Source organism: Equus przewalskii, chromosome 28, assembly GCF_037783145.1.
Source record: "Equus przewalskii isolate Varuska chromosome 28, EquPr2, whole genome shotgun sequence".
Taxonomy (NCBI): Eukaryota; Metazoa; Chordata; class Mammalia; order Perissodactyla; family Equidae; genus Equus; species Equus przewalskii.
The window spans coordinates 32,121,501-32,137,719 of NC_091858.1; the positions used below are offsets into that span (position 1 = coordinate 32,121,501).

Genomic DNA, 16,219 nt, shown 5'->3' on the forward strand with positions numbered 1-16,219 from the left:
TGGCGTGTCCAGCAGGTCGTTCCGGCGAGCTCGGCAGGTGGTACCGGCGTGTCCGGAACATGGTTCGGGCACGTCTGAGAGATGGTTCCGGCATGCCCGGCAGGTGATTCCGGAGTGTCCACCAAGTGGTTCTGGTAGACCTGGCAGGTGATTTTGGCGTGTCTGGAACGTGGTTCCGGCTAGTTGAGCAGGTGGATCAGGCGTGCTCGCCAGGGGGTTCAGGCGGGTCTGGCAGGTGGTTTCGGTCTGTTCGGGGTGTGGTTCCGGCATCTCAGGCACATGGTTCTGGCACGTCTGAGAGGTGGTTCCGGCCGGCCCGACAGGTGTTTCCGGAGTGTCCGCCAAGTGGTTCTGGAGTAGCTGAAAGGTGATGTTGGCGTGACGGCAGGTGGTTCCAGCCAGCCCGGCAGGTGATTCCGGAGTGTCTGCCGTAGGGTTCTGGCGTAGTTGGCAGGTGATTTTGGCGTGTCCAGCAGGTGTTTCCGGTCTGTCCGGCAGGTGGTCCTGACGTGTCCGGCACGGGGTTCTGGCACGTCTGCGAGTTGGTTCCGGCATGCCCGAAAGGTGATTCCGGAGTGTCCGCCACGTGGTTCTGGCGTACCCGGCAGGTGATTTTGGTGTGTCTGGCAGGTGTTTCTTGCAAGTCGAGCATTTGGCTCAGGCATGCTCAGCAGGTGCTTCCGGCGTGTCTGGCACGTGGTTCTGGTGTGTCTGAGAGCTGGTTCCGGCATGTCCGGCAGATGATTCCGGAGTGTCCACCAAGTGGTTGTGGCATACCCGGCAGGTGATTTTAGCGTGTCAGGTAGGTGGTTCCAGCGAGTCGAGAAGGTGGTTGCGGCGTGCACGGCAGGTGGTTCAGGCGGGTCTGGCAGGTGGTTTCGGTCTTTTCGGGGTGTGGTTCCGGCATCTCAGGCACATGGTTCTGGCACGTCTGAGAGGTGGTTCCGGCGGCCCGACAGGTGTTTCCATGGTGTCCGCCAAGTGGTTCTGGCATAGCTGGCAGGTGATGTTGGCGTGACCGGCAGGTGGTTCCAGCCAGCCCGGCAGGTGATTCCGAAGAGTTCACCAAATGGTTGTGGCGTAGCCGGCAGGTGATTTTGGTGTGTCCAGCAGGCGGTTTTGGCGAGTCGAGCAGGTGGTTCTGGCGTGCTCGGCAGGTGCTTCCGGTGTCATTGGCATGTGGTTCCGGCATGTCTGAGAGGTGGTTCCGCCATGCCCGGCAGGTGACTCCTGAGTGTCCGGCATGTGGTTCTGGAACCTCTGAGAGGTGGTTCCGGCATGCCCGGCAGGTGATACCGGAGTGTCCGGCATTTGGTTCTGGCACCTCTGAGAGGTGGTTCCGGAATGCCTGGCATGTGATTCCGGAGTGTCTGCCGAGTGGTTCTGGTGTAGCCGGCAGTTGATTTTGGCGTGTCCACTAGGTGGTTCTGGGGAGTGGATCAGCTGGTTCCGGCATACTCGGCAGGTGGTACCGGCGTGTCCAGAACATGGTTCTGGCAAGTCTGAGAGGTGGTTCCGGCACGCCCGACAGGTGATTCCGGAGCGTCCGCCAAGTGTTTCTGGCGTACCCGGCAGGTGATTTTGGCATGTCCGACAGGTGTTTCTTGCGAGACGAGCAGGTGGCTCAGGCATGCTCAGCTGGTGCTTCCGGCGTCTCTGGCACGTGGTTCTGGTGTGTCTGAGAGCTGGTTCTGGCATGTCCGGCAGATGATTCTGGAGCGTCAACCAAGTGGTTCTGGTATACCCGGCAGGTGAGTTTGGCGTGTCAGGAAGGTGGTTCCGGCTAGTTGAGCAGGTGGATCAGGCGTGCTCGCCAGGGGGTTCAGGCGGGTCTGGCAGGTGGTTTCGGTCTGTTCGGTGAGTGGTTCCGGCATCTCAGGCTCATGGTTCTGGCACGTCTGAGAGGGGGTTCCGGCCGGCCCGACAGGTGTTTCCATGGTGTCCGCCAAGTGGTTCTGGCATAGCTGGCAGGTGATGTTGGCGTGACCGGCAGGTGGTTCCAGCCAGCACGGCAGGTGATTCCGAAGAGTTCACCAAATGGTTGTGGCGTAGCCGGCAGGTGATTTTGGCGTGTCCAGCAGGTGGTTTTGGTGAGTCGAGCAGGTGGCTCTGGTGTGCTCGGCAGGTGCTTCCGGTGTCATTGGCATGTGTTTCCGGCATGTCTGAGAGGTGGTTCCGGCATGCCCGGCAGGTGGTTCCGGAGAGTCTGCCGAGTTGTTTGGGAGCCAGCCCGGCAGGTGATTCCGAAGAGTTCACCAAATTGTTGTGGCGTAGCCGGCAGGTTATTTTGGCGTCTCAGGAAGGTGGTTCCGGCTAGTTGAGCAGGTGGATCAGGCGTGATCGCCAGGGGGTTCAGGCGGGTCTGGCAGGTGGTTTCGGTCTGTGCGGGGAGTGGTTCCAGCATCTTAGGCACATGGTTCTGGCACGTCTGAGAGGTGTTTCCGGCCGGCCGGAGAGGTGTTTCCGGAGTGTCCGCCAAGTGGTTCTGGCGTAGCTGAAAGCTCATAAAACCAGCCTGTGACAGGCTGGGAGTACCCATGGGCCATAAACCATGGTGTTCTGGTTTGTTTGCTGTCAGGAGACAACACCCCACCCAGGCTACTCTCTCCCCAGGCTGCCACCAGTCACTGAATAAAAACAGAGCAAACTCAGATCTGTGCCATGTCTGCCAATGTAGGAGTCGTCCAAGGGAAACCTTAGCTCTGGGGTCCCCATTTACAATGCTGAGATGTCTTGCACTGCAGTCTGAAGCTATTCCTACCTACCTCCACCCCACCATTTCACAGGCATCGGACTCCTAACAAGGTCAAAGACTTTCCCTGCCCAGTCTTGCTCCTTTCCCTTCATCATCCACAAGCGTTCCCACAGTAAATGTCTTTCTCTTCTAATTACATTTGACATCTGCCTCATGGAGATACATATTGTCCTCATCCCACAGGTTTTCTGTTCCAGAAATTTGCTGAGATCCCTTGGCATTCATAATACCCCATGTCTCACAGCATCCTTCTTTATTTCTTTCTGTGTCTTCATTTCAGAAGGGCCCCATGAATAATGGCTTCACCTCAATTGCCTACACCGCTATTTCAACAAGAAGCTCAGACTGAAATTTACTGGGAGCAATTTAATGCCAATTGAACTGAAACAGAACTGAAAGTCCCCTCACCCAAATCACAGACTATCTAGAGAACATCTAATTCAATTATTGTTTCAGATGGGGAAACAAATGATGTGACTTGCACTAGGTTACAAAGAACTCCTCTCAATGGGTTATTTCTATGCGATAATCCGCCCCCCTACTCTGAGCACTATCTCGCTGACACTTCTAATGTCCCCAACGCCTGCCCTTGTGCTGCATGTAGTGAGTGCTCACCCACGCGTGCTGGGTTTTGAGAAACTTCAGCAATCAGGAGCAGCACTCTGCCCATAAAGAGAGCTGCTCCTCTCCTGCCTGGTGGTAATTCCCACACACCTGCTTCTGCGTCTCTTCAGCAACCCTTGCAGCATGAGGATTCTTGTCCTGCTCTTAACCATTTTTCTTCTACTCTACCAAGCTCTTCCAGGTAAAAAGAGACTCTCAGCTAGAAACTGCAGAAGATGGCAGGTAAAGAAAAAACTTGACTAAGAATAAACAACCTGTGGGATTCAGCAAACTTCTTAATCTCTCTGCCCTGATTGAGACCATGAGTAAAATGCAGTAGAAGGCTGCCCTCATAAACACTTCCTAGCACCAAGGCTTCATAGCTCAAAAACGTAGGGGTCTTAGATGTCATTGGGGATTCACTAACCATACTTATTGCATTGAAGGGATATGCAATAATTCATTGTTGATTTTCTGGAAAGAGATGCCTTCTCCCCTTGATGGCCCCCATCAGGCTCCCTCTGAAAAGTTTTGATGTGCAAAGAAGGGGGCCTATTCACCCTCTTAAATCATCCAATGCCTCTTCAGATCAAGTCAGGGGATTAGAATTAAGAGGAATGCAGTGATTTCGGTAGATAAAAAAATTTGTTGATAACACAAATAGCAGGTGTCTTTGGAGTCTGCTGAGGAAATTTCAAAGTTAGATGGAGCTATCAGCAATGTGTTGACTCCTATGTTAATCTATGCACCCAGAAGCACACAGTTTTATGACACTACAGTTGGAAGGGACATGCAAAGTCATCTAGTCTAATTCCCTCCCTTTAAAATCGGAGCCAAATGCTCTGCAGGTACAGTGAAGGAAAATAGCTTGCCCAGAGCGACTGAAATCTAGCTGTGCTGGGATAAAACCAATTGTTCTGACTTAAGGAACCCCCAAGGCTCTCCCCAAGCTCCTTGGTAGGTTCGCAATGCTCACGGGTATGCCCAGGCCATCCTCTTTGCCCAATTCCAGCGTGCATCCATGCAGTGGTACAGAAGGGTGATTTCTTTTTCTCAAAGGGTCATGTTTAGCTTAACTCTTTCTAACTTGTATCTTTTTCCTGGGTCATTTCCCATGGATGTTTCTCAGAATTTCTGCTATCATCATACTCTGGACCTGTCAAACCATGATAGTAATTTATTTATCACAAAACAGGTTCCCCTCAACCTCTGATCATGAGATAAAAAACCTGGTGAGATTGAAAGCCTGAATTTGGGTCCCTCCAGAGCCAGGGGGATGCTCGTGCGGAGCTGGTCAACATTGCCTGCATCTGGCAGCTGAGGGCTGGGTCAGATTGGCCTCTACAGTCTGATTCTGAGAAAGGCCCTCAGGAGGAAGGCGGTAGGGAGGAAAAGTGGAAGGGAAGGCAGGTGAGCACGAACTACAGTGATGCCCACCCCTCATCTGCTCCTCCTCCTTCTGGTAACTTTGGCTTTTACACACTTCCAGGACCTTGAAATGCCCACAAAGCTGGAGGATGGATGCACAGGAGGGCTATCGGTTAGGTAAGCAAGAGACTCAGTGTAATGTGGTCTACTTTGGAAAGTATTTATTACTCAGTGAATAGATTGAATTCAGAACCTGTGTTCTCTCTTTTGCTTTCCATTTAGTCTAACTGTAAGACACAAAAACTGGGGTTTGGCCCCAGTGTTGACATTAAGTTGTTGTGTGATCTCAGGTGTCACTTTCCTCCTCCGGGCCTCAATTCCTATTTCTAAATAGATGGGCTATGAGGGTTTGCTTGAAAGTGACAGTCTAGCATTTCAAGGTCTGTACTCTCTTTCTGTTCCATTCTGATTCTACCCTAAGCTTCACTGTCCCTGAGCTCACTTAGGGTCCCCGTGTTCTTCCTTTAACTCCAGGCTGTACAACAGCTGGCTCAAAAATGTCAGAAATCATATATCTGGTCCCCAGTCTCCACATACCCACTCAGCATAACGAATATTTCAGCTCACCTCACTCTTTTCTTCATTGCCTTGCACTCTGACCTCAGGTCTCAGTACTGAGGACGTCACAGCAAGGAGCCTCTTCAGTATTCTTCAAAGTACATTATTTTGTGAACATGCTTTTTATCCTCATCTACACCCTGAACAGAGAACCCTCACAGTTAGGCACTGGAAATAGGAGGCTTTCTTTACCAGGACAAAGGAAATCATAAAACCTCAGCCCAAGGATAAGCAACCTGGTTGAGTTGTCCTGCCCCTTTTGCTCTGTGGAAAATGGACAGATGAGGAGAGAGACGGCTCAGGGCTCAGGCACAATAAGGACCTTAGGCCTGGACCCCCTCAAAGGGTGCCATGTGCAGCCTCGACTGTGCACATCACACCCCCCTTTCCCAGAGCTCTCCTGACACCTTCGCCAAACCCTGTTCCTGCCCAGTGCAGGAGGCACCTGTCTACAGAACCACCCCAGGCAAAGTTCTCCAGGGAGGCTCTTTCAAGCCACCGTCTACTTTCCCTCCAGCATCAACCATGCTTCTGGGCTCTCCTGGATGTGAGATGCAACCAGTTTGACCCGTCAGGCAGCTGCAGGTTTAAATAGCTACTTTCAGCCTCATTGAGCGCTCCCAGAGACCTCTAGTAACTAACCCCACATCTCCTGCTTACTGCTCTGGGCCAAGGGTCAAAGGCTCAGGATTCTATCTCCTCTCGTCTCCTCTCCTCACATCTACTCTGCCATAGTCGATCCTTGTCTATCCAATCATGAATTCAACAGGTAATTACTGAGCACATGTGTGTGACTGGTGGTGAGTGAGCACATGATGGTGAGCATGTGACATAAACGTTGTCCTCCCACTCAGGGAACTTAGAATTCAACTGAAAAGACCAAAATACTAAAAACTTATGTAGCTACAACTTGGGATACACGTCATGAAAAATCATTAAAAAATTGCATAGGGAGGGCAAGAGCTCTGGGGCACTTTACCACATGAGCAGGACAGGGGCCGATTTCCCTGACATTGTGACACTCAGGTTGAGAGCCGAAGGTTCAAAGAGGTCATTCAGGGGAAGAGGAGAAGAGTAGTCCTGGCAGAGGGAACAGTGCGAGTGAAGGCACTGAGATAACTTCAGGAACTGAAGCTGGACCAGTGAGGTCATGGGAGGGAGAGTGAAGGCCCCGTGGAACAGCATGAGTCTGAAGAGGTGGTCCAGGGTCAGAGGAGGAAATCTTTGTAGACCACGGTCAGGGCCTTGGTTGGATTCATTTAAAAAGCAATAGCAAACTCTGGTAGGGATTTTAGGTGTGACATGAATCAATTAAAAATTCTTAAAATCATGCTGGAAGAGTATTAGATGGTGATGCCAATCAGCTAGGAAAGCAGAAGAAGGTGCGGGTATTGGGGTTTCTACTCCTCCAGGACTCCCTAGTCTTCTCCAGAGTCAATTTCACTCATCCCGCATCAAAACTCTGCAGTCAAAGTCTTGCCTTTTGGTCCTCAGGGACGATTAATCACACTGACTTATTCCATTATGTAGTGAGAAGTGACCTTGACGCAGGCAGGATATGTGGTTATGGGACTGCTCGCTGCCAGAGGAAGTGTAAAAGAGAGGATTCATTCATTGGAAGATGCCCCAACATGTATCCATGCTGTTTGAAAAAGAGGAATGCCAACTCATCACACTCTCTGAAATACTGAAACCCTGATCCCCAGAGTCGCCGACAGCTGGACCTCTGAGCCTTCCCTTCTTGAGGCCTCACACCTAGAACATCCCCAGTGGCGGCTGTCAATCCAATTATTAAGTGAGGATTTGCCGAGCTTTCACTCCACGCAGAGCCAATGTAGGAGGTTGTGGCAGAATACGGGCCTCAGGCTTCCGAGCCTCAGACGAGCTTCTCTGGCTGTGAGAAAAGAGGATAGCAATGTGGGTTAAGTGAGAATTTCAACACTTTAAAACATGAACCAAAAAATATATCTAATCAGCCACAAACAGTAAACATCATATCAATTGATCTTGGTAACATTGGTTTTCTTTTCTGATCAAAAGTTCTGCTCAGCAGTTATATATGTCTTTTGTCAATTAAAATGTAAAATAAACCAATATTAAACGCAGTTTTTTGGCCCACACTATCATTCAAAACATAGACCTCCAGGAAGAAAAACAGAAGCGATACTAGGTGATGAGAAGGTAGGGGTTCACTCAAGCAGATGTCTGTGAAGGGTCTCATCCAGCAGATGGCAGCAGAGAGCGGCCCTGCCCCTGGGCAGTGTTGGGCGAATGCTTTGAGACTCATTGTCCGGAAAACTGGTAAAGAAAGGCCAGTAATAAAACATTTGACCTGCCTTTCCTGTCCAAACTGTATTTCAGGGTAACCAAATGGTTCGTGAGCAAAAGATTCTCTCTACAAAAGTGGTCCAGCTAATACATGAAGGAGGAGAGAGAGAATGAGAATAACACTATTTCACAAAAACCTAGGGAAAGAATGATCTAGCCAATGAATGTCAAAAGCCACTAAAATAAACAAGAATGACCACTTGATGTTATGTGCCTCTTAATAACTGTGCACAACGCCACCTAGGAGCTGTTAAACTGGATTGCATCCTTTTGGCCAGAAACAGTACAATGTCCTTTCATGTAGTCAGCACTCAGCTTCAACATGCGGTTAATGTTGTTTCATCCCTTCATAAGCTCCCTGCCACCCCAATTATTTCCGAGAATATTCAAGATGCCATAAAACTTCATCAGAAAATACTTTGGAATATATAAGTCAGAGAAAAGGACTCTTTAAAAAGTGTAACCACATGGGGTTGGCCCAGTGGCACAATGGTTAAGTTTGCACATTCTGCTTTGGCAGTCTGGGGTTTGCTAGGTCAGATCGTGGGTGCGGACCTATGCACCGCTTGTCAGGCCATGCTGTGGCAAGTGCCCCACATAAAATAGTGGAAGATGGGCACAGATGTTAGCTCAGGGCTAGTCTTCGTCATCAAAAAAAAAGGAGGGTTGGTGGCAGATGTTAGCTCAGGGCTAATCTTCCCCCTCCAAAAAAAAGAAAGTGTAACCACAGCACTATTACCACACCAGAAAATATCAACACTAATTTCTAACTATAATTTAATAGCCAATCAGTGTTCAAATGACCCTGGTGATTTTCTAGGTGCGTTTGTCAGAATCGGTTTCTTAGAACCAGGATCCCGACAGGTCCACACACTGGGTTTGGTGGTTTGTGTCCAAGGCCTCTTGTAAGGATGGTGTTGCATACTTGCTGTTCCACCTATAAAGTACTGTGCCAAAAATCAGATGTGAACTGAATGAGCCTCTAGATCTCATCACAGTGATTACAGGGGAGAGAGGAACCTGTTAAACAGCCCCCAAGGATGCAACTCTCCACCTGCGTGATGCGGAATATACTATACAACACTGCAACGTTGAATTTAAATCGTGCCCCATCCTGTTTAATGTCCCTCTTCATTATTCTCATACTTTGCATTTTACAAAGTACTTCCACGTACATAATCTCTTCGATCCTCACAGTAAGCTTTTGAATTAGTCAGGATAAGTGGCATCGTCCCGACCACTTAGGTGTGGAAACTAAGGCTCAGAGCGGCTTTCCTAAAGTCGGTCAGAGTCTTGGGCAGGGCGAGGCATAGACCCCACATCCCAGCACACATCAGAGCAGCACAGTGCGGCGCGCTCGAATCCCAGCTCTCCCACCTGGAGGATAACCTTGGGAAGGTTTCTACCTTGACTTCCCATCTGTGATATGGCCGTTCAAACAACACTTAGAAGCTCAGAGCCAACTTCAGATCCTGTTGAGAAGTGATTAGTTTTTGGTCTATGACGATAGAGAAAAGAAAGGGAGTTTTCTAAACTTTATCACCACCAATGGTAGTGGTCAGGGTAGGAAAAACAAGCAGAGAGAAAAAGCATCTCGTCATCAGAAAAAATCACGTAAAATCAGAGTGGGCTTACATCCTGTTTGCCCTGAGGAACCCCAGGGGTTTTTCTTTCTTTGTTGTCATGATGTCCCAAGCTTTCACTTTCTTAAGGAGACGCACTCTGAAATAGCCCCTCTATGTGTAATTCACGTGGTCACATAAATGAACTGCAGCTCTCAGCACTGAAGGAAATTACAGTCAAGCTATTTTAATTTCCCCATGGCTTAATGGCAAAAGACCAAAGATAGATTGCTCTATGTTATTGTTTCTAGAATTAGCAAGAAATATCTGCTGCACTACTTCTACATTCTGAAACTGAATGACATTGCTAGTTTTCTTCTTTCTCTGAAGGATGGAACATCTGTAGGCTGCTGTTCAAAATGGAAGATCAATAATCATTTGAAATTAGTCTAATGAAAATCAACAGATAGAAGAATTGAGTTTGGACACTTTTCGCTTTATAATTTGTACATTTGTATTATTTCAAGCTCAGAGAGAGAGAAAGATTGATGGAGAAAACATCTGAGTGAGCAGATCCACCAACCAGGTCCTCCTTAGAGAGAGGAAACATGAAGGGGGTGGAATTTTCAGCACTGACATGTCCTCTTTCTTGCCTCCCAAGTGGCATCCCATTAAATCCTGGACGATATGACTGCGCAATATGCAGAGATATTTTAAGGAGAACATCTTCTTCTGCAATGCCACTGTCATTTGACACCATCTACTTGGTTCGAATGAATCAAGATCTCCATACTAGGCAGCTTAGTTGTATAGACAAAATAAAAATTTAAAAAAGATTTCGAACCACTGGTGAGAATATCCTCTAATGGGTTCTGCTATCCTCCCCACTGCGTGTATTTGGCTTTCAGAAGGTAAATTGTTTCATGGTTTTTCTAGAACACAGAATGCTGAGAAGAGGACTGGAACTCAGAACATTGTTCTGTTAGGACAGATGTAGCACCAACAGTCTTTATACCGATTTCACCTTCATTTATCTGTCAAAAAGGAGAACTAGCTTTTCACTGGTCCCTTCTTTTCAAGGTTATTCTTTTCAGAAGTATTAGGAAGTCTTATTTTATCTTAAGATCTGGACAGAGGAAGTAAGACATAACTATTTTTAGTTCAATTTCTTCATCTATTAGATCAAATTATTTTAATGAATTAGAACAATTATTTGAGGATGATTATCAAAATAAAGCTACATTTTGACTCATGATTCATCACTATTAATGTCTGAATATTAGAATAGGCTATCTTTTTTTTAATAGAGAAGAGCATCTATAGAAATTATTTGCCTACCTAGTCTAAAATTTGCATCACTTTTAGAAAAGATCAGAATTCTACACTTAGACAAATATAAACGCAAGTGCAAGAAATACCTTCTGGATTAGAGCATTAAAAAAAATGTGTAGGTCACGGGAGAAAAAAATCTTGAATGAGAATTGAGTTAACAGCAGCTTTCCACATACCTTCCTCACCATCTACTTTTTGTCACAGTCTGGTAGCTGTGGCGATTAATGGCCCTTGTCATAGGTCAATTGCCTCACATCTCTGCCAGTACTCTCAATATCTTCAAATTGGAAGATTTCCTAATGCCTTAAAATAAAAAGATGTGAATGCTCTTATGCTATCTCCAACTAGTACCTCAGTACTCCCTAATATTGAGTCTGTCACAAGACCTAGAGTAGTGATTGCTGTGTGAGAGCAATGCTGGGACACCTTCTGTGCACATCTGTTCTTAGCTCCAAACCTTCTCTTCCTCATTGTAGCTTCCCTGGATGCTCAGTTTCTGGTGTGGCTGCTGCCTCTTTCTCCATCCACTCTCACCTTTCTCCAAGTGGAGTATAAGTATTTTCATTTACACAAATGATATAAGACATTTTCCCTGGACCAAAGAGCATGTGCAATTGAGAGACATGGGATAAGCATCACACTTTCCAGCATAATGGATGTCATATTGGACATTAGATGCTTGTAATGCTCTTGAACCAGAGCCTATGCTTCCCTGGTTGAGTCCAGACAGGGCTGCCTGGGTTGTGCATGCCTGAGATAATGCAGCAAAACAAACCTCTGGCCTGCCAAGGGGAAGGGGAAGGACCCAGGGAAGAAGAGCCTTTTGCTTAATTATTAATAGAACAGAAAATCCAGACTCAGTAACAGAACATTTATAAGCAGAACTGAATTGGACCCAATGGCATCAATAGTCAGGCATCTGGGGAACAGAGAATAGAAAGGAGAGAGAGACATGAAGAAGAGTCAGATAAAAGAAATTCGAAACAGAAGAGTAAAAGGAGCTGATGGAGTAGTGGAGGAGGCCAAGGACCAGTGAGAGACTTGGGAGAAAGAACAGGGAAAAGAACATGGAACAGCTTAGGAGCCACCTATATGACTTCAGGAAATGACAGTTTTGAAAATCAGATCATACCCGAAATGTTTGTTTATCTGCATGATTTTTTACACTAAAATAAATATGTTCAGGAGATAGAATAGAAACAATAGGACAGCTTTTTTTTTTTTTATGTCACCATCGTAATGAATAGCAGTGGTTTAATGAGGTGCAATTGAGGAAACTGATTTTATGTTAATGACATACTTATTTTGCCTCTCTCTTTGATTTTCTGCTACTTCTCTCTTTCCCTGTTCTTTCTTGTTCACCAAACCCAGCCAAGGCACTCAGGCATGTTATTTACTTCCTGAGAAAAATGGCTCCATGGTTGTTCCCCCAGCAGTGGGAAAACAATGCACCTACATGTGTCCTCTGGGACTGAGAAATTACTCTGGAACACAGCTCTCCTGGGCACGAGGCCCACTCCCCTGCTCAGCTCTATAAAGGAAGCCCTGCTGCCCGCCCCCCACTACTCTCTGACCATCCCAGCCTGCAGCCCCTCTGGGCTGTGAAGCAATCCCTCCCTCCACTCGCCTCTCTCCTTATGGCCCTGCTGTTTCCAGGTAAGTCAGCAATGTGCCCTGGGCCCGGGGCCAGGGTCTCACCAATGATCACTTCCAGGATGGGAGTCCAGGCTGGGCAGTGAGATACTATGCCTTAGTGTTACTCCCCAAGTGTGCTCTTCTGCTCACTGCCAGACATGCCAATAATCAGGAGGCAAGGTTGTAGGAAAGAAAGAACTTTATTATATCTTGCCAGCAAGATGGAAGATGGCCAACTCATGTCCAAAAGAACTATCTCACAGAACAAAGAATACAGACCAGTTATATACTGGGCCAGTCTCCAGGTGGGGGATGAGGCTGCTCTCTGGGTGGGGCAGACATCTGGTCCCAGTTCCTGATAGTCCTTTGTTTTGCTGGATGTGCATCAGAGAATGAAGCAGCTGCCTTATATCCTGATCTTTCGGTTCTCATTGATGATGGCTATCAGCATAGGCTCTCCTGCCTGGGGATCATTACATTCCTAAGGAACTCAAAAGAACAAAATTTATCATCTTAAAGCAGCTGGGAGGGGCCACAAAATCTACAGAGCATGTCTGGGCTAGTTGGATGTCATTGAAAGTTCCAATATGGTTTCTTTTCTACAATATGGCTTTCCTTATGTCAACCTTGTGTTGAACCAGTATCACTGGGAGCCGATTTCCTGGTGAGGTTTAGGCAGGAGTCTCTGGCTGGTTTGTAAATGACTCTGAATATGCTGATGGCATAGCTTCCCAGGACAGAGGGTCCCTCCCTCGACTCCACTTTCTTATCTTTTATCATTTCCCTTCCCCTTACAGAGGATAGTCTGTGTCAGAAAGGACCTTAAATTTTAGGGGGTCTCAACAACTGTGTTGGTGATGCCCTAGGGGGATGCTCAGGTTGGCTTCCATGAGGTACTCAGGCTCCATTGTACTTTCACACATAATTTACCACTTTGCCTCTCTCTTTGTCTCTCTCTCTGCCTCTCTCTCTCTCTCTCACACACACACACACACAAATGCTTGCAACCCACTCCATCCCATCCTCCACTTCCTCTTCTTTTACAGCTTTATTGAAGCATAATTGTTATACAAAGACTTGCAAATATTAGTGTGTACAATTTGATGAATTTAGACACATGCAAACACCTATAGTACCATCACCACAGCCAAGGGAACAGATGTATCCATCACTTCCCAGAGTGTCCTTTGTGCTGGTGTTTTTTGTGGTGAGAACACTTAACGTGAGATCTCCCCTCAACGAATCTTGAAGCGCACAATACTGTGTTGTAAACTATAGACATTGTGCCATTCAGCAGGTCTCTGGAACTTATCCATCTTACACGACTGAAACATCACATCCACTGAGCAAGAACACCCTACACCCCCTCCCTCCTTCACACTGACTCCCACTTGGAGCGTATGTACTGGGTTTTCCTGGGTCTGCTGAATAGAGAGCTCTGAAAATTCTCCGCTGTGTATTTACTCTTAACCAGGATCATCCAGAGCCAGATATGTTAACCATCAAGGCAGTGAGGGTCCCAGAGAAGAGTCACCTTGACAAGGAACAAATGGGTTTCACATGTTATGCCACTAAGTACAAGGCCACCTCTTGCCACGTACTCCCCCTTATGAGGGTAAGTACAAAAGCTGGTGACAAGTTCATTCAGCTGGGAAACGTTCAGTGAATAAATAGATGGGAAGGTGACTGTGTGCATATGGGTGGGCTGAGCAGTGGTTGAGAGTCAGGACAGGCTGTGTTTCATGAAGATGCTATGTGGATCGATGTATGTCATCATGAGACTGGAATACTTATGGGGACATACAACTCCCTTAAGACATTCAAGCATCATTCTCTAGCTGACAAGCAGGGTTTTTTTTGTGTAGAGCCAGACGACTAAGCAAAACCAGAGAGCGAACTTTATAGAGAAGGAGTTTTGAATCCTAGCAAGAAAAGGATTCCTATCAATGATTGTTTTACAACTTTGGCACAGCGTTACTCGAAAAATGTGAAAGTTCTCAGCAGTATTGAGATGATTCTAGGTTCATCTGCCAGAGGTGGCATAAAGGAAATAATTCCTGCGTTGTGTTCTGGCTTGAACTAGACCGATAATAGGTCTGAATTTATAGTCTCTCTCTTGGAAGAAGCAGAGCTCTATATCTGGAGTTGACTTCATAGTTTTGAACTTGAAACAATGACCCATATGAGGTTTCTAAAATAATTAAAGACATAAAAGTAGACAATAGGATGATATTTCCAGGAGATAAGGGATGGGGGAAATATGTGGAGAGTTTTTGTTCCATAGGTATAAAGTTTCAGTTGTGCTACATGAATAAACTCTACAGATCTGCTGTACGACATACTGCCTATAGTTAGCAATGTGGTATTGTGCATTTAAAAATTTGTGGAGAGGGGAGATCTTCTGTTAAGCATTCTTACCATGAGAAAAACAAAAACGGCAAAAATCAGAAACAAAGAGACACAAGGAAACTTTTGGAGGTCATAGATACGTTTATTACCTTGATTGTGGTTATGGTATCATGGGGGTATGCTTATGTCCAAACTCATCAAATTGTATACATTAAATATGCTCAGGCTTTTGTATATCAAAAAAAAAGTGGACTATCGGGCAGAAAATGTAGTGATAAGAAAATAGTATTAATTGATTGATCAATTAATTCATTGATCTAGAAATAATTGGAATGCATACCGGTGAAAAAAACTAGGAGTGGAAGAGGGCAATATGTTTTCACATTTAATTTGTCTGAAGATCACATCACAAGCCGGTGACAAAGCCAATGATAATCGGTGCATCCTTAGCGTGGTGTCTATCAGAAGTTTTCCCCTGCCAGATACTTATCACTAATTCTCTGATATCGTGCCTCTGTTTGCATTATGTTCTTCTATTTTTTTCTGTTTTTAACACTTACCTCTCTCCCATTTCTATCAATTGTCTTCATAGTATACTATTTAAGATAAAAATCAATGTTTAATAATTCCAGTACTTGAACTCTAGAGTGAGATATCAATTTCACATTACTCAGGTAACTTGGCACACAGTGTAGGTCTCAAATAGTCTTCCAGGCACTCCATCATAATGAAGGGGAAAAATAAATCTTTTTAACTCTTTGAAACTGTACCCTGTGCTACCACTTTTCACCTGATCTGACCTAGAGATCCCAACTCCCCTCCAGGGATGGCTCAATCTGTTACTTGAGAGGACCGCTGCACTTTAATACACGCTTGATAGGGCCATATTACCTCCAAGTTTGCTTCAAAAAGTCCCTATTTGTCCCTTTATACAGAATTCTAAATTATTTTAAGTGGAACATTTGTATTGTAATTCGCCAATCATCATTTTTCTTCCCTATTGCCCCTCACTTAATATTTCTCTTTTCAGGGGTAGCAAAGATGACGTTCAAGCCAGAATCAAGGATCTGATTTTTATACTATCAGATGGTTACATGGAAATAAGAGTGATCATATACAAAAGAAACCCGTTACCTATCCCTTGTCTTCCTCCACCATATCTCTTCGGGTAAAATGACCAATGTTTGATACTTGAGATGATCTTAAGTGGCTAATGTTGGGCATTTCTTTACACAGAATCTGAACCAGATTTCAAAATTGTTGACTGCAAGAGAAGCGACGGTTACTGTAAGGAATATTGGAATTATATGGAAGTACAAGTAGGCTACCGCTCTAAGGAAAATGAGGCCTGCTGTCGACATCAGAACTGAACTTGCTGACATAGGAACCACAGTTCTGTCCACCTGCCTCTTCTGCTGGGCCACATTATCAATCCAAATGCAGGTTTTTGGGAGAAAGGGTCAAGCAGAGAGGAGCTCAGGCATTATAATCTATGCCAGAGAGTGTAAACAGCTTATTGTAGCTAAAGAAAAGACTGGCTATAAATGGTCTTATAGACTTGATCTTAGAGAACGTGACTTTGCTTGAGATGTTCAAAATCTTCCAAATCACAGAATTTTTGGTGGTACATGTGGATGTAATAAAATCTCATAGAAAAACATTGAAATAA

General features: G+C 45.9%; 1 protein-coding gene and 1 pseudogene across 5 annotated transcripts; both read left to right on the forward strand.

Moving 5' to 3' along the window:
- Positions 1–2,904: 2,904 nt before the first annotated feature.
- LOC139080157 (beta-defensin 104A-like) lies at positions 2,905–7,876 on the forward strand. Of its 5 annotated transcripts, none has more exons than XR_011534434.1 (3): positions 3,303–3,601; positions 4,848–4,903; positions 7,706–7,876. XR_011534434.1 is itself a non-coding variant. In XM_070599135.1 (2 exons), the coding sequence occupies exons 1-2, from the start codon at positions 3,503–3,505 to the stop codon at positions 7,033–7,035; spliced, it is 219 nt and encodes a 72-aa protein (XP_070455236.1). In that variant the 5' UTR covers positions 3,348–3,502; the 3' UTR covers positions 7,036–7,449. The 5 variants fall into 5 exon arrangements, 1 of the variants encoding a protein (XP_070455236.1); XR_011534432.1 differs by lacking the exon at positions 7,706–7,876 and adding an exon at positions 6,875–7,014 and having other exon boundaries at positions 3,322–3,601; XR_011534433.1 differs by lacking the exon at positions 7,706–7,876 and adding an exon at positions 6,875–7,014 and having other exon boundaries at positions 3,322–3,560.
- Positions 7,877–8,161: 285 nt separating this feature from the next.
- LOC139080091 (sperm-associated antigen 11B-like) lies at positions 8,162–16,219 on the forward strand (annotated as a pseudogene).